We start from the raw sequence: 20,117 nt of genomic DNA on the forward strand, positions 1-20,117 counted from the left end.
GATTTCACAAAGTTTAAAAAAGAATCACCATTTAAATGGCAAGCACAAGCAATCTGATACCTAGGTATTAGACTAGATAATAATCTAGGTCATCTATACAAATTAAATTATCAGCCATTAATGAAGAAATTACAAGATGACTTAGAACATTGGAAACACTGATAGGAAGGGTAAATTGCATTAAAATGAATATCTTCCCAAGGATACAATACCTATTTCTTAACAGAGAAATTCTTCAATGAGCTAACGAAAATAATAAGGGAATTCTTATGGAAAGGCGGGAAACTGAGGACAGCACTAGATAAATTAACAGAATGGTACAAACAAGGGGGCTTACAGCTACCAAACTTTAAGAATTATTATAGAGCAGCACAATTAAAATATCTATCAGATTTTTATCAAACAAGGAAAAAACCAGATTGGACTAGGTTAGAGCTAGATAAAATAGGGGAGAAGATACCAGGTTGTTGGTCTCAGCACCTCCTTCTGCAACTGTGACCTTGACTAGCAGACTGCAGTCATTGAAGATAGTTAGCCTCATAATCTCCATGACCACACTTGTGAACTCAGCCCTGTTCAGACAAGTTCCCCTCCTACCCAATCATTGAGTTCACCAATGACACCACAGTGGCAAGCTAAATATCAAATAATGATGAGAAAGAATATAGAAAGGAGATTGAGAGTCTAGTGGCGTGGTGCCAAGGCAACCTTTCTCAGTGTCAGTAAGGCAATACAGCTGATAAAACAGGGTATGGCGGTGGGGGGGGGGGGGGTGGGTGGGGTTAGAGGCCATACTCCTAACCACATCAATGATGCTGAAGTGATGGCAGTAGACAGCTTCCATACTTGCGAATAAACATTTCCACTGACCTGACCTGGACCAACCACATTGACAGGACAGTCAAGAAAGCACAGCAGTGCTTCTGCTTTCGTAGAAGGCTAAGGAAGATTGGCATGTTCCCCATATCCCTCAACAACTTCCACAAGTACATCGTGTTACAGTGTTCTGTGTTGTGTGGTTTTGTGTTGGAAAGTGAGTTTGCCTTAGACAGCCACGGTGAAGGTGGACTGCTGAGAGAGTGGGTGACGGACTGGGCATGTGCAGAAAATGATCTAAAATCTTCTGGACTTGGATGACCAGATGGCATGTAGAAAAGTTCCCCTCTCAGTCTCACATCTTATCTCTGAAATTTCGGCTTTTGATCTCTAACTTCTGTGGGGAAAGATCATTGGTGGGAAAATTATAGAACCAATCCATATTTTGCCTTTGTAATTGATGTCATGCTGTCCTTCCACCAATCTTCTTTATGAAATTACCACACTCAAGTGTGGTACAGATTTTTAAAATTGTTGTCAGTTGCTATTCCAAGATATTTTATTCCATCTGCCTTCCATTTAAATTTACTTCCTTTTTGGTATCTTCCATATTCAAAATGTATCAATGGTATTATCTTGTTTTTGTCCATATTTATTTTATAACCAGATATTTTCCTAGTGTTCCTTGTAAGTTTTCCAAAGACTTAGCCGGGTTTGATAGGTATAGCAGCACATTATCGGCAAATAGAATAATTTTGTATTTTTCTTGTCCAACTTTGAAGCCCTTTATATCCAGATCAATTGCTAAAATAAAAAGCGCTGTGGACATGAGGCATCGCTGTCGACTCAATCTACTCAAGGGGAACACCGCTGACATCTGATTATTGGTAATAAGTTTAGCTTGTGGTTTGTGCCTATGACAATTTTTTCCAGTGTTTTAAATAGAAAGGGCATTACAAATGGTCAAATGCTTTTTCCGCGTCCAGGGAGAGTGTAATACATGGATTTTGTTTGAATTTTGCCATGTTTATTAATTAAATATTCTTCCTAGTCCATTTGAGGAATGTTTTCCTTTAACAAATCCTACCTGGTATGTATATATCAATTTTGGTACTTATTGTCCAAATCTATCAGCCAATGCTTTTGCTGTTATCTTGTTATCAACATTTAACAGAGAGATTGGACTATATGATAAAGTTTTTAATGGGTCCTTTTTTTGTAACTGTAATAAACGTGGTTGAGAATGATTCCGGAAGGGTCTGTGTTTCTACTGCTTAGTCCAGAACATCCATTAACAGGGGCATTAATAATTCTTTGAATTGTCTGTAAAACTCAGGTGGGAATCCATCCTGTAGGGTACCCAGGGCTTTTTCAATTTCTTCTTTTGTAAGGGGAGTGTCTAGTTCTCTCTTTTCTCTCTCCTAATTTTGGAAGTTCAACATTCAACAAAAATACTTCCATTTCATTCTCATTTCCTGGTAATTCTGATTTGGATAATTTCATGTAATATCTAAAGATGTCATTGACTTCCTTTTGTTTAAATGCCAGAGTGTCTGTCTGTTTTTATAGCTTTTATCATTCTTGATGACTCCTCTGCTTTAATTTGTCAAGATAAGACTTTATGTACCTGTTCACCTAACATATTATAGTTTAGTTATTAATATATCTTTCTGTTTTGTATGTTTGTATTGTATTTATATCTTTTTTAATCTCCAATTGTCTATAATCTCTCTCTAAACTATTTACTTCTGCTCTTAATATTCTTTGTATAGGATATAATATGATCCCTCAAATATGCTTTGAGTGTGTTCCATATTTTAAAAAAAAAACTATCATTAGTAAATGGCTGATTTGTTTCGCAAAATATTTCTATCCGTCTCTTTATAAACTCACAGAAGTCTGTTCTTTCAAGTAGCGTGGAATTGAGGCACCATCTCTATACATTGTCTTGCTTTTCCATTATTACAGTAGTTAATGTTAGTGGTGAGTGATCTGATGGAAGCCTTGCTAGGTATTCTGCTTTTATCACTCTACTTTTTAACTGAGCAGACACTGAAAATAAATCAATCCTTGTATGTCAGTCATGCACCCTTGAATAAAAGGAGTAGTCTCTCTCACTTTCTGTGGAATTTAATTGCCTCCGCATATTGATGATTTAGATCCTTCATATATGAAATTGTGGGGTTTTTTTCTGCTTTACCCCTCGTTATTGTTCTTCCCGATTTATCTAGTATTGGATCCAAGCAAAAATTAAAATCTCCTCCTACTAATATATTTTGTCTTCCCTCTGCTGTTTTTAAGAAGATATCCTTCCTAAAAGCTTCATCATTATAATTTGGGGCATAAATATTCATAAATGTCCATGCTCCTCCATAAATTTTACAGTGTGCCACTACATACCTTCTGGCTTGATCAATCAATGTATATTAAGGTATGCCAAGACCCTTTTCCTTTTCACCAACCTATTTAACCTGTTAATATTTAGACTAATAAACTTTAGTGTTTTATCCATTGCATTTTTCAAAAAAAATTTGTATAACCATAAAATCTTTCCACTTTTAAAAATATTACTGTAACATTTCCCTTTTAAGAAACCTACACATTTCCCATTTAAGAAACACACACATATCCCTAGCTCTGACGGTGACGTGAACAATAGAACCTGGGAGCCCGCGATAAAAGCCCACGGAATCTTCCGAAGAAGAAGAGCCCCTCCCTTTAGCACTATCCTTTAAAACTGCTCCTCTCCTGGTGTAATTTTCCCCCCTTAAATCAGGGTCCCCTCCCTGCCACTTTCCTCACCACCTTCTTTTCTTTCCAGAACTTTCCATGTATATTACAAAGATTTTTCTTTTAGTAGCAAAAACAAGACGGCACAGAACTACAAAATAGAAAAATATACATTCTTCAGTTAGTCCCCAGTTCCAAAATAGTCTTTTTGATCTTCTTATCTAGCAGTTCAAATCTCTTCACGACTCTTCCACTTCTTCATGCTTGAAAATTCGTCGATTACCATCTGGGACATAAACCCTCAACGTCGCTGGGTAAATTATTGAATATTTAAATTTTTTGGATCAGTGTTGTCTCTTTACCTCATTAAATTCTTTTCTTTGTTTGACTAACGCATGGCTAAAGTCCTGAAAGAACATTACTTTTGCATTGTCCACCATGACTGGGACATTGTGACTTTTTGAATCTTTGTATGCTGCTCCCAAGATTGCATCCCATTCCCAGTAACTTAAAAATCTTATCAGGACTGGTCGTGGTCGATGTTCACCAGTTCTTCTGGGTCTGAGGGTCCGGTGAGCCCTTTCAATTTGTGGCTTTGCCTTTAACTTGTTTTGTCTCAGGATTTGTGGGATCCACGTTTCAAAGAAACTCACCATTGTTTTCCCCTCGATTCCTTCTCACAGTCCAATGATTTTTACATTGTTGAATCTGCTGACATTTTCCACATGATTGATCTTGTCCATCTGCCCTTTTCTGTCTTTGTCCCATGTCTATGCTTTTTCTTCTAGAGCCCTTAGCCTGTCTTTTGTTTTGTCCAGCTCAGCCTCCACTTGAATCATTTGTTCTGTTTAATTTTCCACAATTTCTTTAATTTCCGATATAATTTCTGATGTGTCTCTTATTGCTGATACACTGCTCGTAAAACAAGTGCACAAAGTTTCCATCTTATTCATGATATTGGCTCTATCTTGGGCCCCAGCTCTGCTGGGTTCAGCCAGTCCCAAGGCCCCTCCAGAGCCGCTGCTCATCGGACTTTCGCTCGATGATCTTGGCTGAGCTGTTGTTACTTCTGTTTTTGTTTGTTCTTGTTTTATCCATTTTTGATGATGAAATTATGATTTTTGAGCTTTCAAATTGTCTTTTTAAGGAGAGCTCTTTCAAAACACATCTGCTCAGATCCTCTGCATGGCCATGCCCTTCCAGAAATGAAGATTGTTAAATCAAAATGGTATCATGAGCAATGAGTATAAATTTATGTAGGTTGATAGACCATTAGGCTCACTTCAAATAACAAACTGAATAATACTGGAAAGAATTTTTCGGGCTTATTTATGGAGTGCGCTGATTTTCTGAGAGAACAGGGGCATGAAATGATCTGAAAAGACCTTTTATGTCCAGGGCTAACTAGAGATATAACATTAATTCATAATTGAATGTGAATATCATTCAAAAGCACTGAAGGCTCGCCTGGTGGGCCTTTACACAAGAATGACTGAAAGTTCTTTCTGGTACAGGCCAGATATATCATAGTGGGTGTATTCTTGCATCGTAGAAAAATAACAAGACTAAAATTTTGTTGCCACTTAGAAAACGACTGCTATTCTAACATAAAATAGCATTTGTGTATGAGAATATTTGGAGCTGTTAATGGTGTCACTATATGTTCAAGAATGATCTTCTACGATCTTTCCTGAAACATAATTGAAAGAATTATGTGTATAACTTTGAGAAAACATTAGCCTGCATAATATGGTTTCATCCAGTTGCCCCAAGGTCTTAATGGGTGCATCTTGAACATTTAAGCCAAGTTCCATTTATCACAGAGCTGGAGCTGACCGTGACTTTTAACAAGAATATTTTTTACGTGAATCTTGATTTCCACCTCAAGACTCGCCTTTTAGATTTCTCTTTAAATGCGTAGATTTGATACTGTGCGTTAATATTACTTTAACATGAAGTCGAAAGGCTGCAGATGCTAGAATCTGCAATCAAAAACAGAATGCTAGAAGAATGGAATCTGCTAAGCAGCATTTGTGGCCCTGATCTAGAAATGCTGATGTACACCTTTTGTTTCCACAGATAGTTATTGACCCACAGAGTTCAGTTTTATGCTCCAAGTTTACTTTAGATTTTTGTACTGGATACATGACTGCTCAAAGGACAGAATAATGGGAAAGTTATAATCCAGTAAATGGATTACAGTTTAAAATTATATTCAACTTTTGTGTTAGGTTCATGTCGGCCCAATGAGGCCCACAAGTGTGGGCTGGCTGAAACTCAGGAGTGCAAATCCTAAAGAACACCCAGTTATAGAACCAAACTACTTGTCCACAGGTAATATTTTATATTAGCTATATATATCCTTGTATATAATTCAACAATTGTTTTTGCTAATGTACTAGAAGGAGCCAATTTTAAATGAAAATACCTAGCATCTCTTGTCATTCCCAATATTGTATGGCTTATGAATTTTCAATCTAAAGCTGAAGAATATATTTGAAATATTTTCAGAACAAGTTTGAATTGTTGACTTGCTCTTTTAATCATGAAGTGTTAATTTTGCCATATTCATGCTGTAAGTGTTTGGACTAATGTTACTTTTAGTTTGAACTTCTGTTGTTACTTGTTTATTTTACAGGAACTGATATCTGGGAACTTCGCCAATCTGTAAAGCTAAGCAGAGAGATTTTTGCTCAAAAGGCCTTTGATAAATTACGCGGTCGAGAGCTAACGCCTGGCAGCCACGTCCAGACAGACGAGGAAATCGATGCTTTTGTGAGAGAAAAGGCCGATAGTGCCTACCATCCATCCTGCACTTGTAAAATGGGACAATCTTCTGATCCCATGGCAGTTGTCGACCCTGAGACGAGAGTGATAGGATTAGAGAACTTGCGGGTTGTAGATTCTTCTATTATGCCCAGTATTGTTAGTGGCAACCTAAACTCACCCACAATCATGTTGGCTGAGAAAGCTGCTGACATGATTAGAGGACACCCAGCACTGTGTGACAAGGATGTTCCTGTTTATAAACCCAAATTGTAGGCATTCGGGTATGTTTTTGAAAAAAATTGTACTGCGGCATGTTCCTCCCACTCCAAATGAACAAAATTGGAATAGGTGTAAATTAAGTACTAATATGGTACTAGAAAACATTTTGAAACTAATTTTAGATATTTTTTCCTTTTTATAAATTTTCTTTCAATGTTTAAATCAAGAATTAAACTACATATTTTACTCAATTTTTGACTCTTGTGTCCTGGGTCATGGTCGTGAGTGGATCCAGACAAAGTAGGGAGTTTATAATTTAATTGTTCAACATTCCTGCCAAATCCACCAATCCTTGTTGAGTTTAAGGTTTAAATGAGAGGCTGACCTGTAATGGTTGATTCAGTATCCTATAGTTGTAAAATAAAAATATTATAATCAACTTCTGAAATGACTGAGCAATGATATTTGCATTATTCTGGTTAAATAGTGCCTTGAAATGCAAGGGGCTGATTTATTCATGAGTTGCACAGAGCAAAATATTCTCTTTTTCCAAATCCCATTGAATGAATGTGAATGTTCTATGTAGCTAGCATGCAATCACTTGGAATTCACAAGATAAATGTTAAAAACTTATTTTTTCTTTGTGCATCATGTCAACTGCTGGTGGTGTTGTTTGGCAAATAAAGTGATTGGAAAGTTAAAACCATATCCACAGTTCTTTGAAAGTTTTTTTGTATTGTGAATGGCATATTGGATATCTCTCTTAATTGAAGTACAGGTTGAGTGGTTTAGGGTCATTCTTTTCTTCTTTGGCTTGGCTTCGCGGACGAAGATTTATGGAGGGGTATGTCCACGTCTGCTGCAGGCTCGTTGGTGACTGACAAGTCCGATGCAGGTCAGGCAGGCACGGTTGCAGCGGATGCAAGGGAAAATTGGTTGGTTGGGGTTGGGTGTGGGGTTTTTCCTGCTTTGTCTTTTGTCAGTGAGGTGGGCTCTGCGGTCTTCTTCAAAGGAGGTTGATGCCTGCCGAACTGTGAGACGCCAAGATGCACGGTTGGAGGCGAGATCAGCCCACTGGCGGTGGTCAATGTGGCAGGCACCAAGAGATTTCTTTAAGCAGTCCTTGTACCTCTTCTTTGATACACCTCTGTCTCGGTGGCCAGTGGAGAGCTCGCCATAGAACACGATCTTGGGAAGGCGATGGTCCTCCATTCTGGAGACGTGACCCACCCAGCGCAGTTGGGTCTTCAGCAGCGTGGATTCGATGCCTGCGGACTCTGCCAGCTCGAGTACTTCGATGTTGGTGATGAAGTCACTCCAGTGAATGTTGAGGATGGAACGGAGACAGCGCTGACGGAAGCGTTCATTAGTCACTGGTAAATACACATCTGCGTCACTCACTACAAAATGGACTTGGGTTGTTCAGGCTCCAAAAGGTAAGTGCTGCCACAGTTTTATTTTGCTCGATAATAGTTCATGGAATATGAATGGATGAATATGCTGCTTTCTACGCTGCACCGTTAATGATATTCAACACTTCCATCAGGAGTAACAACATGGTTTTGTCCATATTATTCTCCATTCTGTTTTGGTTGTAGTCAGTGTTTAAGGGAGCAAACCCCTCTGCTCGGCCATTGTCTGCCACCTTCACTTTCGATGAGAAACGTGAACAGCTGTAAACTTCACTGTCACTAAAATTGAGATTTTGCTGGCTCTCTTGCCTCTTACCAGCTTACTGGATTAAGCTGCCGCTAAAGGTCTTCCCCTATTCTAAACCTCTAAGATGCTCTCTTGGTGATGTAGAAGCCCCACTTCCTCCATCCTAAAACTAATCAGCTTCAAATCCTGGATCCTTCATTAATTTTCCCTTCACTGTGGAGGTGACCTCTCTCCTTCACAAATGCTCTCATTTTCTCGTAATCCTAAAATTGAAGCAACCCCATCAGTCAATATAGTCCCTGAGCCTCTCTGGCTCAGAACGAATCAAAGCTTTGATTTTAAATTCTTCATTCTTGTTTTCCTATCCCTCCGTGGCCTCATCGCTCAGACACTGAGTATACAAATACCATACTACACAAAAAGGCTCACTTCATATGAAAGTAGTTGTGAAGATTGTACAATCATTGATTGTTATAACCAATGAACAGAAGATCAAGAATGCCCTCCTTGGTAATGGAATAAAAACAATTTAAAATCCTATTTATCCTTGACTGTAAAATATCTTGCTTTTATTTTACTATACACAAATGTTTAAAAATGTATACGGTTTAAAAGATTCTAGTGACCGCTGCTAGTAATGTACCTGCAACTGAAACAGGCCATTATTTAAAATATATTTTAAAAAGCCTCTGAATATGTACATTGGAAAAAACAGTCTTCAGTTCATTAAAGACCAGCTCCATGACATATTATGTCTTTAGCAATAAAAGCTCATAAGATCTGAAATTTTCTCCCTTTCCCTTCATAACTTATCCATAATCGGGTTTCATTTTGTCTGTGACCGCATCAACAGCCCCCGAGGAATAGCATTGGGCATTATTTATTCAAAGCATCTTGAAAGTAGCTAAAATATTGTATAATCTATCGGGCTAGATAGCAAATGGGTCAATTTCTTTTAGTAGTCCAAAGGGTATGCCTAAATCAGGCATAGGATGTCGATGTGCACATTCGAGAAGCCTACATAAATTCTGAACCGAATTTAGATACAACTTGTGCTTTATCTTGTTGTCCCAGGCCTGGCAGTGATCTTTGAGAGCATTACTTAGCAAGGAAGCTGATCAATGAGAAGAGTGAGTAAAAAAGTTTTTATTCTTATGCAATCAGACAAACCCAGTGAACCAACTGGGTTTTTTTTTTTAAAAATTCAACCAAAACATATTGATTACTGGCTGCAGTAATTTATACCAAGGTTTAAAGTAACAGCGCCAACTTTGTACTGTATGTGGTAATTTTCTGGGAGACTTCTGAGTTGATTTGTTTCTTTTGTACAGGATAGGTAACTAATTAGCCTGTGCATTATTTAATTTAAGACAAAAATGTTTGGTTTGCACAAGCTGTAAATTGAATTGGCAACAGCAACAGATTTCTTGATATTAAATGTGGAAGCACAGAAGAACAAACAATTGGCTGTACAGAATCATTTAAAAAAAATCTCACAGGAACTGTAAACCGGTTCTGCATTTTCATGAAAAGTCATTTAATAAGATGTATTATGGAAGTACCACCAGAAGAAAAAAAAATAGGGATTAAAGGACAACTACATGAAATGAGAGGTGATTGGAAATTTAATAGTAATAATTGTTCAGGCTTGTCTAATGAAGAATTAACTGAATTTTACTTGGATTTTGAATTATTTCAACTTACAGAAATATACACTATTTTGCATGTACATTTCCAGCACTGTTGTGGTGGTATGGAAAATACAGATGCAGAGCTTACTATACCATACAATCACAACATAGTACAACCTTATAAACTGAGTATACAAATACCATACTACACAAAAAGGCTCACTTCATATGAAAGTAGTTGTGAAGATTGTACAATCATTGATTGTTATAACCAATGAACAGAAGATCAAGAATACCCTCCTTGGTAATGGAATAAAAACAATTTAAAATCCTAATTATCCCTGACTGAGGTAAAATATCTTGCTTTCATTTTACTATACACAAATGTTTAAAAATGTATACGGTTTAAAAGATTCTAGTGACCGCTGCTAGTAATGTACCTGCAACTGAAACAGGCCATTATTTAAAATATATTTTAAAAAGCCTCTGAATATGTACATTGGAAAAAACAGCCTTCAGTTCATTAAAGACCAGCTCCATGACATATTTTCTGCAATTGAATAGTGTGCAAATGAACTAAAATTAAGTGAAAGCAGAATATATTGATTCACATGCAAAATAATCGTTAAAACTGGAACTTTCGGTGCATGCGTTTGTAGTTCTCAGCAAGATGGTAGGAATGCTACTCAGAAAAAATATTTGCAGCTCACTTTCTTCTTCGAGCGGACTTCACAGCCCGAGTACAAGCTGCTTATGTTCTGAACAATTATATTCAACAAGATATGCAAAAATCAGAGATTGTTTTTAGTGAACTAATACTTTTTAAGAGATCTGAGAGTAGCCAATTCAAAGTGAAACCTCAATGATATTTGCCTTTAGTATAAAGCAAAGTAGCTTTCAATAAATGGTTCAGAGAATGAAAATCGAAAATTACAAGTGATTTAGAAAGTAGGGACAATGTACCAAGAATAATTTTAAATGTTTATAATTCCAAGTAAGAGTGCAAGTAAATTATCTTTGCATATCATGTGTAAAGTTAGGTTTATATTTTAATTTGTTTAAAAACTGCCTGCCAAAGTGTTTTTTTCCCCTTTGGCTCCAGATTTAGCTCAAAACTCTGAAATTAATCTTGCATCATACACTAAGAAAGGCAGCTCTATTTGTACTTCTATTTAAAAATAACAGTAATCTATATAATTTATGACAGTAATTTCAAACCATAAATATTGCTGCTTATCTGTTACAGTGTCAGGATTACAAAATATAGAACATCTCTTTACAAATACAAACTTTTATCTGTATGTTACAACCATATACAATTTGTCTACTTGCAAGAAATGCTGTTTAAAAGCTTCAAGTTAACTTAATAATAAACAACATGAACATCATTCCTATTTCCAGTGTAATTTGCTCCTAATTCTCATAATAGGCAGAAAATTCAGTTCATTCCACATCAGATGTATATAGACAAAAAGAGAATGCCTACAAACTCACGATAACATAGTTAAGAAAAAACTGCTATTTTGCCCACCAAAAAATAATACTTTGAGCTTCGCTGCAGGATTTTAAAAAGCTGTTCAGAATGGTTCATAATTGCATGAAAAATAAGATATGTTTTATAATTTTAAATGTTTTGATATGCAATTGCTTGCTCCTGTCAAAAGTCCAAATGTATTTCTGAGGTAACAACATGCCATATTTGATTGTCATCACCTTTATAATATTTTCATTTTAATGACCAGAATCTTCATAGAAATAATACACTGCTTCCTTCCACGCTGCTGCTTGCACTTTGAGGAAACCTCTGTGTCCGTGAATGGTTAAATTATGGCTTCTTACAATTTCCTCCTTGATCCTCAGAATACATTTGCCTGCTCATTAGTTGATTGGCTCATTACCTCTTTTGGTTCATGATATTATGATCAGATCATACTGTTTACTTGAGGATGCAAGAGTTTATTTGATCAAATTGCCTCCAATTTGGACTTCTACCACTAAGACTGCAGCATCACTTGGAAGTAGTTCTGTTGGACACTTGATGTCACTAGTGCCACAAGAATTTCTTGAGTGTGAGGCACTTCCCTAATTTTGTAGAAATGATTATTCCGTATCAAATGCTATAAAGTAGTGATGCATATCATTTCATCCCCGAGGTCCTCTTCATATATACCAGTATCTGGTTCTTCATCACTGTATCCAAGACCATAATCTTGTAGTTCATAGTCACGCCTGTTTTTAATGGAAAGCAAATCTCCAGTCGTTCCATTGTGAAGATTGCCATTTAGTAAATTGCTTGCTGCACTTTCCATTTCATCAATCGTCATATCACAGGCATCTGCAAGTTCATGTTTTGTAACTGAAACAAAGTTGGGATCTCTTGCATACTGCCCAAGACCTTCTGATATTAGGACCTTTTGAAGCAGAAGGAAATAATGTAATTATTGAAAAATAAATTGTATCAAAGAAAGCATTGAATTTATAGTATATTTTAATAGTGCCCACGTTAAAAATAAACTCAAAAGTGGATTTGAATAATTAGCACTTTTGTAAGAAAAAAAAATTTCCCTGTAAATCTCTGAACATAACAAATAGAAGTAGGCCTTCAGCGTTTAGGCTTGCTCCTCCCAGCAAATCCCCATCTGTTTTTTTAAATTTTTTTATTTTTCGCACTATGAACCATATTAACCAAAATACACACAAACATTTCCCTCTTGAATATACACAGTGTCATTTTCTCCCCTTTATTCCCCCCTCCCTTCCCTTTCTCCTTCCCAACCCCCTCCAAACCCATTAAACATTCAACATATACAATACAATAAACCCATTAAACAATGTCATCACACAATGAAAATAAACAAGAAAATTGTGTCATCTGCTTTTACACACTGGGTCAGTTCATTTCGTTTTCTCATTCTATCATTTTAGGGGGTGGAGGTCCGAAGTAGGCCCTCTCTGTTGTGTTCCATGTACGGTTCCAAAATTTGTTCAAATAATGTGACTTTATTTTTTAAATTATATGTTATTTTTTCCAATTGAATACATTTATTCATTTCCATGTACCATTGCTGTACTCTCAGGCTCTCTTCTGATTTCCAAGTTGACATTATACATTTTTTTGCTACTGCTAAGGCTATCATAATAAATCTTTTTTGGGCTTCATCCAGTTTGAGGCCTAATTCTTTACTTCTTATATTACTTAGAAGAAAGATCCCTGGATTTTTTGGAATGTTGCTTTTTGTGATTTTATTTAATACCTGATTTAGATCTTCCCAAATTGCATGTACTGTTGTTCCCGTTTCCTTCTTACAGCGAAAACATCTATCTGATAATGTTGTATCCCATTTATTTAACTTTTGGGGCATGATATATAGCCTGTGTAACCAATTATATTGTATCATGCGTAACCTCGTGTTTATTATATTTCTCATAGTTCCGGAGCATAGCTTTTCCCATATTTCATCTTTATGTTTAGGTCTTGTTCCCACTTTTGTTTGGGTTTATAGCTTATTTCATCATTTTCTTTCTCTTGCAGCTTGTTGTACATGTTTGTTAAAAATCTTTTAATTATCATTGTGTCTGTAATCACATATTCAAAGCTGCTTCCTTCTGGTAACCTCAGTCTGCTTCCCAGTTTGTCCTTTAAGTAGGTTTTCAGTTGGTGGTATGCAAACATTGTACCGTGAGTTATTCCATATTTGTACTTCATTTGTTCAGATGACAATAAATTATTTCCCAAAAAACAATTTTCTATTCTTTTAATTCCTTTTCTCTCCCATTCTCATTAGTTGATTTTGTGTCAATAATAATTTTGGTAGTTGGTAATTTTTTTTTCCTTTCTATGTGAATCTTGTTCCAAATGTTGAGCAGATAGTGCAGTATTGGTGAACTTCTATATTGCACCAATGTTTTATCCCACTTATAAAGTATGGGTTCAGATACCTTCCCTTGTGGTTTTTCCCTTTTTTGATAAAAATCTGATAGATATCTTCATTGTGCTGCTCTATAATAATTCTTAAAATTTGGTAGCTGCAAACCACCTTGTTTGTACCATTCTGTTAATTTATCTAGCGCTATCCTCTGTTTCACCCCTTTCCATAAGAATTTCCTTATTATTTTCTTTAGCTCATTGAAGAATTTCTCTGTTAAGGGAATTGGTAACAATTGAAATAGGTATTGTATCCTTGGGAAGATGTTCATTTTAATGCAATTTACTCTTCCTATCAGTGTTAGTGGTAAATCTCTCCAATATTCTAAGTCATCTTGTAATTTCTTCATTAATGGCTGATAATTTAATTTGTATAGATGGCCTAGACTATTATCTAGTCTAATACCTAGGTATCGGATTGCTCGTGTTTGCCATTTAAATGGTGATTCTTTTTTAAACTTTGTGAAATCCGCATTATTCATTGGCATTGCTTTACTTTTATTTGCATTGATCTTGTACCCCGATATCTCTCCATATTCCTTCAATTTCCTATGTAATTCTTTTATTGATAATTGTGGTTCTGTTAAGTATACTATGATGTCATCTGCAAATAGACTGATTTTTATATTCCTTCTCTTTTATTTTTATCCCTTTTATTTTATTTTCTGTTCTTATCAGTTCTGCCAATGGTTCTATTGCTAAAGTGAACAGTGAGGGAGATAGTGGACATCCCTTCCTAGTTGACTTGCTTAATTTAAATTGGTTCGATATATATCCATTTACTGTCACCTTCGCCATTGGACCCTTATATAATGCTTTAATCCAATTAATATATTTCTCTGGTAGGTTGAACCTCTGTAATACTTTGAATAAATAATTCCATTATACCCTGTCAGGCTTTCTCTGCGTCTAAAGCATCAGCCACTGTTGGCGTCTTATTTCCTTGTACTGCATGTATTAAGTTAATGAACTTATAAACATTGTCCGTTGTTCGTCTTTTCTTAATAAATCCAGTTTGATCTAGTTTTACTATTTTTGGTACACAGTCGACCAATCTGTTTGCTAATAGTTTTGCTATTATCTTATAATCTGAGTTAAGTAGAGATATTGGTCTATACGATGATGGTGTTAATGGATCTTTCCCCGTCTTTGGTATTACTGTAATTATTGCTCTTTTACATGAATTTGGCATGTTTTGTTTTTCTTCTTCCTGGTTCATTACTTCCAGGAGAGGAGAAATTAATAACTCTTTAAATGTTTTATAGAATTTTATTAGGAGTCCGTCCTCCTCAGGCATTTTATTATTCGGTAGCTTTTTTAATATATCTTTATTTCCTCTATTTTAAATGGTTATATCAATTTGTTTTGCTCCTCTTCTTGCAATTTCGGTAGTTCAATTTTAGCTAAAAACTCATCGATTTTGTCTTCTTTCCCCTCGTTCTCAGTTCAGTATAATTGCTCGTAGAATTCCTTGAAGTTTTCATTGATCTGTTGGGTTATATGTAATTTGTTTGTCCGTTTTCCTTGATGCCAATACCGTTCTTTTAGCTTGTTCAGTTTTAAGCTGCCAAGCTAGTATTTTGTGTGTTTTTTCTCCTAGCTAGTAGTACTTCTCCACCTTATACGTTTGTAGTGTTTCGCATTTTATTTTTTTGTCTGCCAATTCTCTTTTTGTTGTATCTTCCTTTGTTGCTAGTTCTTTTTCTGTACTTACTATTTCCCTTTCCAGCTGTTCTATTTCCCGATTGTAGTCCTTTTTCATCTTAGTTACATAACTTATTATCTGCCCTCTGATGAAGGCTCATTGCATCCCATAATATAAATTTATCTTTCACTGATTTCGCATTTAATTCAAAGTACATTTTAATTTGGCGTTCAATAAATTCTCTAAAATCCTGTCTTTTAAGTAGCATGGAGTTTAATCTCCATCTATACGTTCTTGGTGGGATGTCCTCCAGCTCTATTGCTAATAACAGGGGTGAGTGATCAGATAACAATCTAGTTTTATAATTCCGTTTTCCTAACTCTCCCTTGGATATGGGCTGACAACAGGAACAGGTCAATCCTTGAGTATGTTTTATGTCTACTCGAATAATATGAGTATTCCTTCTCCTTTGGGTGTTGCCTCCTCCATAGATCCAAAAGTTGCATTTCCTGCATTGATTTAACCATAAATTTGGCTACTTTGTACTTTCTGCTAGTCTTTTGTCCAGTTTTATCCATCTTTGAATCCAAATTAAGGTTAAAGTCCCCTCCTTTCAATATATTCCCCTGTGTTTTTACAATCTTCAAAAAAATATTTTGCATAAACTTTTGATCCTCTTCATTAGGTGCATATATATTGCCCAAATTCCAGATTTCTGAATATATCTAACACTTTATCATTACATATCTCCCTGCTGGATCTATTATTTCCTCTTCTATTTTGATTAGTATATTTTTATTGATTAATATAGCTACACCTCTGGCTTTTGAGTTATATGATGCTGCCATTACGTGCCCTACCCAGTCTCTCCTTAACTTCTTGTGTTCCACTTCAGTTAGATGCGTTTCCTGCACAAATGCTATATCTATTTTTTTCAGTAAATTTAATAGCCTCTTCCTTTTGATTTGGTTATGTATTCCGTTAATATTTATAGTCATATAGTTCAACATGGCCATCTCGTACTTTGCTTACATCTCATTTCCGCTTCCTCACGACCACCTTTCCCCTTTTCCCCATTTCCATTTCTCAGTTTTCTTTTTTTGAACTGTATGACAACACTTCTAAAACATAAAATATTTCAACCATTCCCACATCTAAAATTCCCTTAACCCCAAGTGTCCCCCCCCCCCCCAACCTCTCTGAGTTTCCCCTTGTCCCTTGCCAGACAACCACAACTCCCCTCTCCATTCGGACTGCTAACCCGTTCGCAAGTGTCAACTGATTTCACAGTGACTGTTATTCTCTCCCACCCAACCCCCTCCAGAAAATACTTTTTATCTTCACATTACGACAAAGCTTCCCCTCTTTTTCTTTTTGATTTATTTATTATTATTATTTTTAACCCCTCCTCTTTCCTCTCCCTTACTTCACTTTTCTTCCCTCCTTTAGTTCTGACTTATACATTATTTTTACTTCTTTGTTCTTGTTACATCTCTTCATCTCTCTTTCTGTCTTGCAGGCGTTCTGCAAATTCTCATGCTTTCTGTTTTGCTGCCCCAGGATAACTATTTTAAGCACCGCTGGATATCTTAACATAAATTTATAGCCTTTCTTCCATAGGATCGATTTTGCTGCGTTAAACTCCTTCCTCTTCTTCAGGAGCTCAAAACTTATGTCTCGGTTGAAAAAATTTTTTTGACCTTTGTATTCCAGTGGCTTTTTGTCTTCTCTAATTTTATTAATTGCCTTCTCCAATATATTTTCTCTTGTGTAGCTCAGAAATTTTACTAAAATGGATCTTGGTTTTTGTTGTGACGGTGCTTTTGGGGCTAATGTTCTGTGTGCCCTTTCTATTTCCATTCCTTCCTGCATTTCTGGCATTCCCAGGACATTTGGGATCCATTCTTTTATACATTTTTTCATATCTTTGCCTTTTTCATCTTCCTTAAGGCCCACTATCTTTATATTGTTTTGCCTACTATAGTTTTCCATTATATCCATCTTCTGAGCTAACAACTCCTGTGTTTCTTTAACTTTTTTGTCACTTTCTTCCAATTTTCTTTTTAAGTCGTTCACTTCCATTTCTACCGCCATTACACGTTCGTCCACATTTCCTAATCCTTTCTCTACATCTGTTATGACCAGCTCTATTCTACTTACTTTTTCTTCTGTACTTTTCATTTCACTAAATTCTAGAGTCAGCCATTCTTTTAATGCTTTCATTTGTTCTTGAAATATTTGTTTATCTATGTACTGTCCATTCATTTTACCTCCTATTCCTCTTTGCAGGGCTTGGTGTTCTTCTGTGTCTGCTCTTGGGTTTGTGTCTTCTCTTTCTTGCATCTGTGTCTCTTCTGACTTTCTTGTTGAGCTGTTTGTCTCAGTTTGTTGGGTATTTATTTTCCATGGTGTCTTGATGTTGGTCCTCTTCTTCTGGGCTGGTTATCTGTTGTGTCCTGCTTCCGTTTTTCTTTCTCACCCCTCCCGTTCCTGTTGCTTTCTTTATGTTCCAGCTGGAAGCCCTGCTGTCGGGCCTCTCTCAGTTGTTCGTGCTATGGAGTTTCACTCCACAGCTGGTCCCCCCTCCCGTTGGTGTTCTCCTTGTGTGGCGCACCCCTATTTGGCTCCGTGAGCCATTTTTGCAGTCCCGCGACCATGCGGGGTCTCCACTAACCTCAGGGAGCGGGGTCCTCTTTCCACGGCAGGACCCTGCTTTTTCGTGCAGGTAAGGCCTTTACTCTTCCGGCGTCTTTCCTTCTTTTCTTCTTGTTGTTTTTCTTTCTTAGGTGCCATTTTCTCCACACCTTTATTTTTTATTTGTTGTGATTTGTGTGTCTGGGGCTTTGCTTTTTCTTCACTTTTCTCCTTTTCTGGAGAGGGCTGGTATTCTCCTTCTGGCCACTACTCCATCATGGGACTCCTCTCCCCATCTGTTTTTTTTAACTCCTCTGCCCTCGACTCATGATCTATAAATCTTTAAGTCCCTCTCTTGGTGGATGGCCAGTAATGGATCAAAGCAGAACCAGTGGTAATCAGCCACAATCCTACCCATTGACTGACAGCTGACAGACACGAGGGAAGGCAAGTTGAAAAAAATAATTAGTTACCTTTAAGTGTTTTCAATTAACCCTGTGACTTAATATCTTTTAAATATCAAAAGTGGAACTCAAAATATTGTGTCATTTTCCCTGTTCTAGCCTGTATCTGACCACATCAAGCAATTAAAATGATCACCACCTCTTATGCAGTTGTTTCGATTTCAGATTTATTGTCAGAGAACATACAACCTGAGATTCCTTTTCCTGCAGGTGAGGCAGGATTAGCATTGATTGGTACTGCAAATAAAATCTTTGCACAACCTATACATACAAACAAATAAAGAAGTGGAAACAAACAGACTGGGCAAAAGAGAGCTAAAAAAAATCAATAAAGTGCAAAAGTAAGAGTCCTTATGATTGAGATTGTTGTTTGAGCAATCTGATTAATTTAAATAGCTGCAATTTTTAATGTGAATCAAAACTCTCACAATAGAAAGCAATTTTGTCTATTATTAAGCATCTTTGTCTTATTTCGTGAAATGTCAGGTGATGCACATAGATTGCTATTTGAAGCAGGAATCATCAACTCTTTGCGGCAGGGGTAAAACAACATTCTCCTTCTTGTTCCACTTGTACTGTCTTTCATGTTGATTAATTACATTCTGATGATGGAGGCCACAGATATCCCCAATGCCAAATTATAGGTATATCCCACTTTACGAATACTCGAATTAGAAAATTCACTTTCACGAAAAGATTTAAATGATTTTTGCTTTTACAAAAATAGCCTTTGGGTTATGAAAGGTTTCATTTGAATGCTCTAGTTTGGTATACCTGTACTCAATCTTTTAAAAATTGAAGGATAATATACAGGATGTGATTTATAAAGGATGAAAATAAAACACAGGAAATAATAAGTAGCAGGCTTTAGGGCAGGTTTGAGGGCTCTCATACATTACGATCGATTTGCCATACAGGGAACCTTTTGCTTCATTACTGATTTATTTATTTTTTGTTATTGTGATATAAAGCAAAAGTTTCAGATACTTACAGCTTCTACCAGGCTGTCTGCACTTCCTCGCTTCTCATAGTACCGATGTAGAAAGCTGTTCGGGACAGCTAGTTTTGTTGGAGTATATGTTTTATAAGGAATGTCTTCTGTATACCAGGAGCTTCTGCTCATTGAAGGAAGGCTCCCGTTCATATTCTCCCTGGATTCCACTCGATCAACACGGATGAGGGGAGTGTAGTATGGGGAGCGCTCTTTGGTGGTTGGTGTGGCTGGAGGTGTTGCCCATGAACGTGTAGATCGTGCTGGTGAGAGCCTCCTACTTTTGTACGTGTCCAATCCTGCCACAGCCATTACCTATTTGGTCACATGTGGAAAAATACATAGTAAGATTTGCAAACTTCATAACTACTACTCCCCAAAAGAAACAATTTACTATAAAACACATCATTCAGGAAACAGACAGTAGGCCGGGCGAGAGAAACAGTTAGTAGGCTCTTTTAAGCTGCAGCACCTGGGTCACCCTCCTGGGCCTGGGTGTTATTACTGGGGCAAAGGTGCTGGAAGCACCTTTTAAACTGCAGGGGGATCAACCCATTAAATCACCAACCCGATGATTTAAGGGGGATCCTGTCCCTGTGATGACGTAGTAAGTGACGCATCACAAGCTCACAGG

At 36.7% G+C, this 20,117-nt stretch overlaps 2 protein-coding genes across 23 annotated transcripts in view; one reads left to right on the forward strand and one right to left on the reverse strand.

The window, feature by feature from the left end:
- Positions 1-7,240, forward strand: part of chdh (choline dehydrogenase) — a 58,588-nt gene extending 51,348 nt beyond the window's left edge. For all 13 annotated transcript variants that reach the window (XM_069939699.1, XM_069939697.1, XM_069939700.1 and 10 more), the window contains 2 exons: positions 5,778-5,880; positions 6,185-7,240. In XM_069939699.1, the coding sequence (XP_069795800.1) occupies positions 5,778-5,880; positions 6,185-6,588 (507 nt within the window). In that variant the 3' untranslated portion in view covers positions 6,589-7,240. The remainder of the gene's footprint in view (positions 1-5,777; positions 5,881-6,184) is intronic.
- Positions 7,241-9,329: 2,089 nt separating this feature from the next.
- LOC138764176 (voltage-dependent L-type calcium channel subunit alpha-1D-like) overlaps positions 9,330-20,117 on the reverse strand; it is a 427,400-nt gene continuing 416,612 nt past the window's right edge. For all 10 annotated transcript variants that reach the window (XM_069939715.1, XM_069939725.1, XM_069939713.1 and 7 more), the window contains 2 exons: positions 19,484-19,798; positions 9,330-12,235 (listed from right to left, as the gene is read on the reverse strand). In XM_069939715.1, the coding sequence (XP_069795816.1) occupies positions 11,942-12,235; positions 19,484-19,798 (609 nt within the window). In that variant the 3' untranslated portion in view covers positions 9,330-11,941. The remainder of the gene's footprint in view (positions 12,236-19,483; positions 19,799-20,117) is intronic.

The sequence above is a fragment of the Narcine bancroftii genome, chromosome 5 (genome assembly GCF_036971445.1).
Source record: "Narcine bancroftii isolate sNarBan1 chromosome 5, sNarBan1.hap1, whole genome shotgun sequence".
Classification (NCBI taxonomy): domain Eukaryota; kingdom Metazoa; phylum Chordata; class Chondrichthyes; order Torpediniformes; family Narcinidae; genus Narcine; species Narcine bancroftii.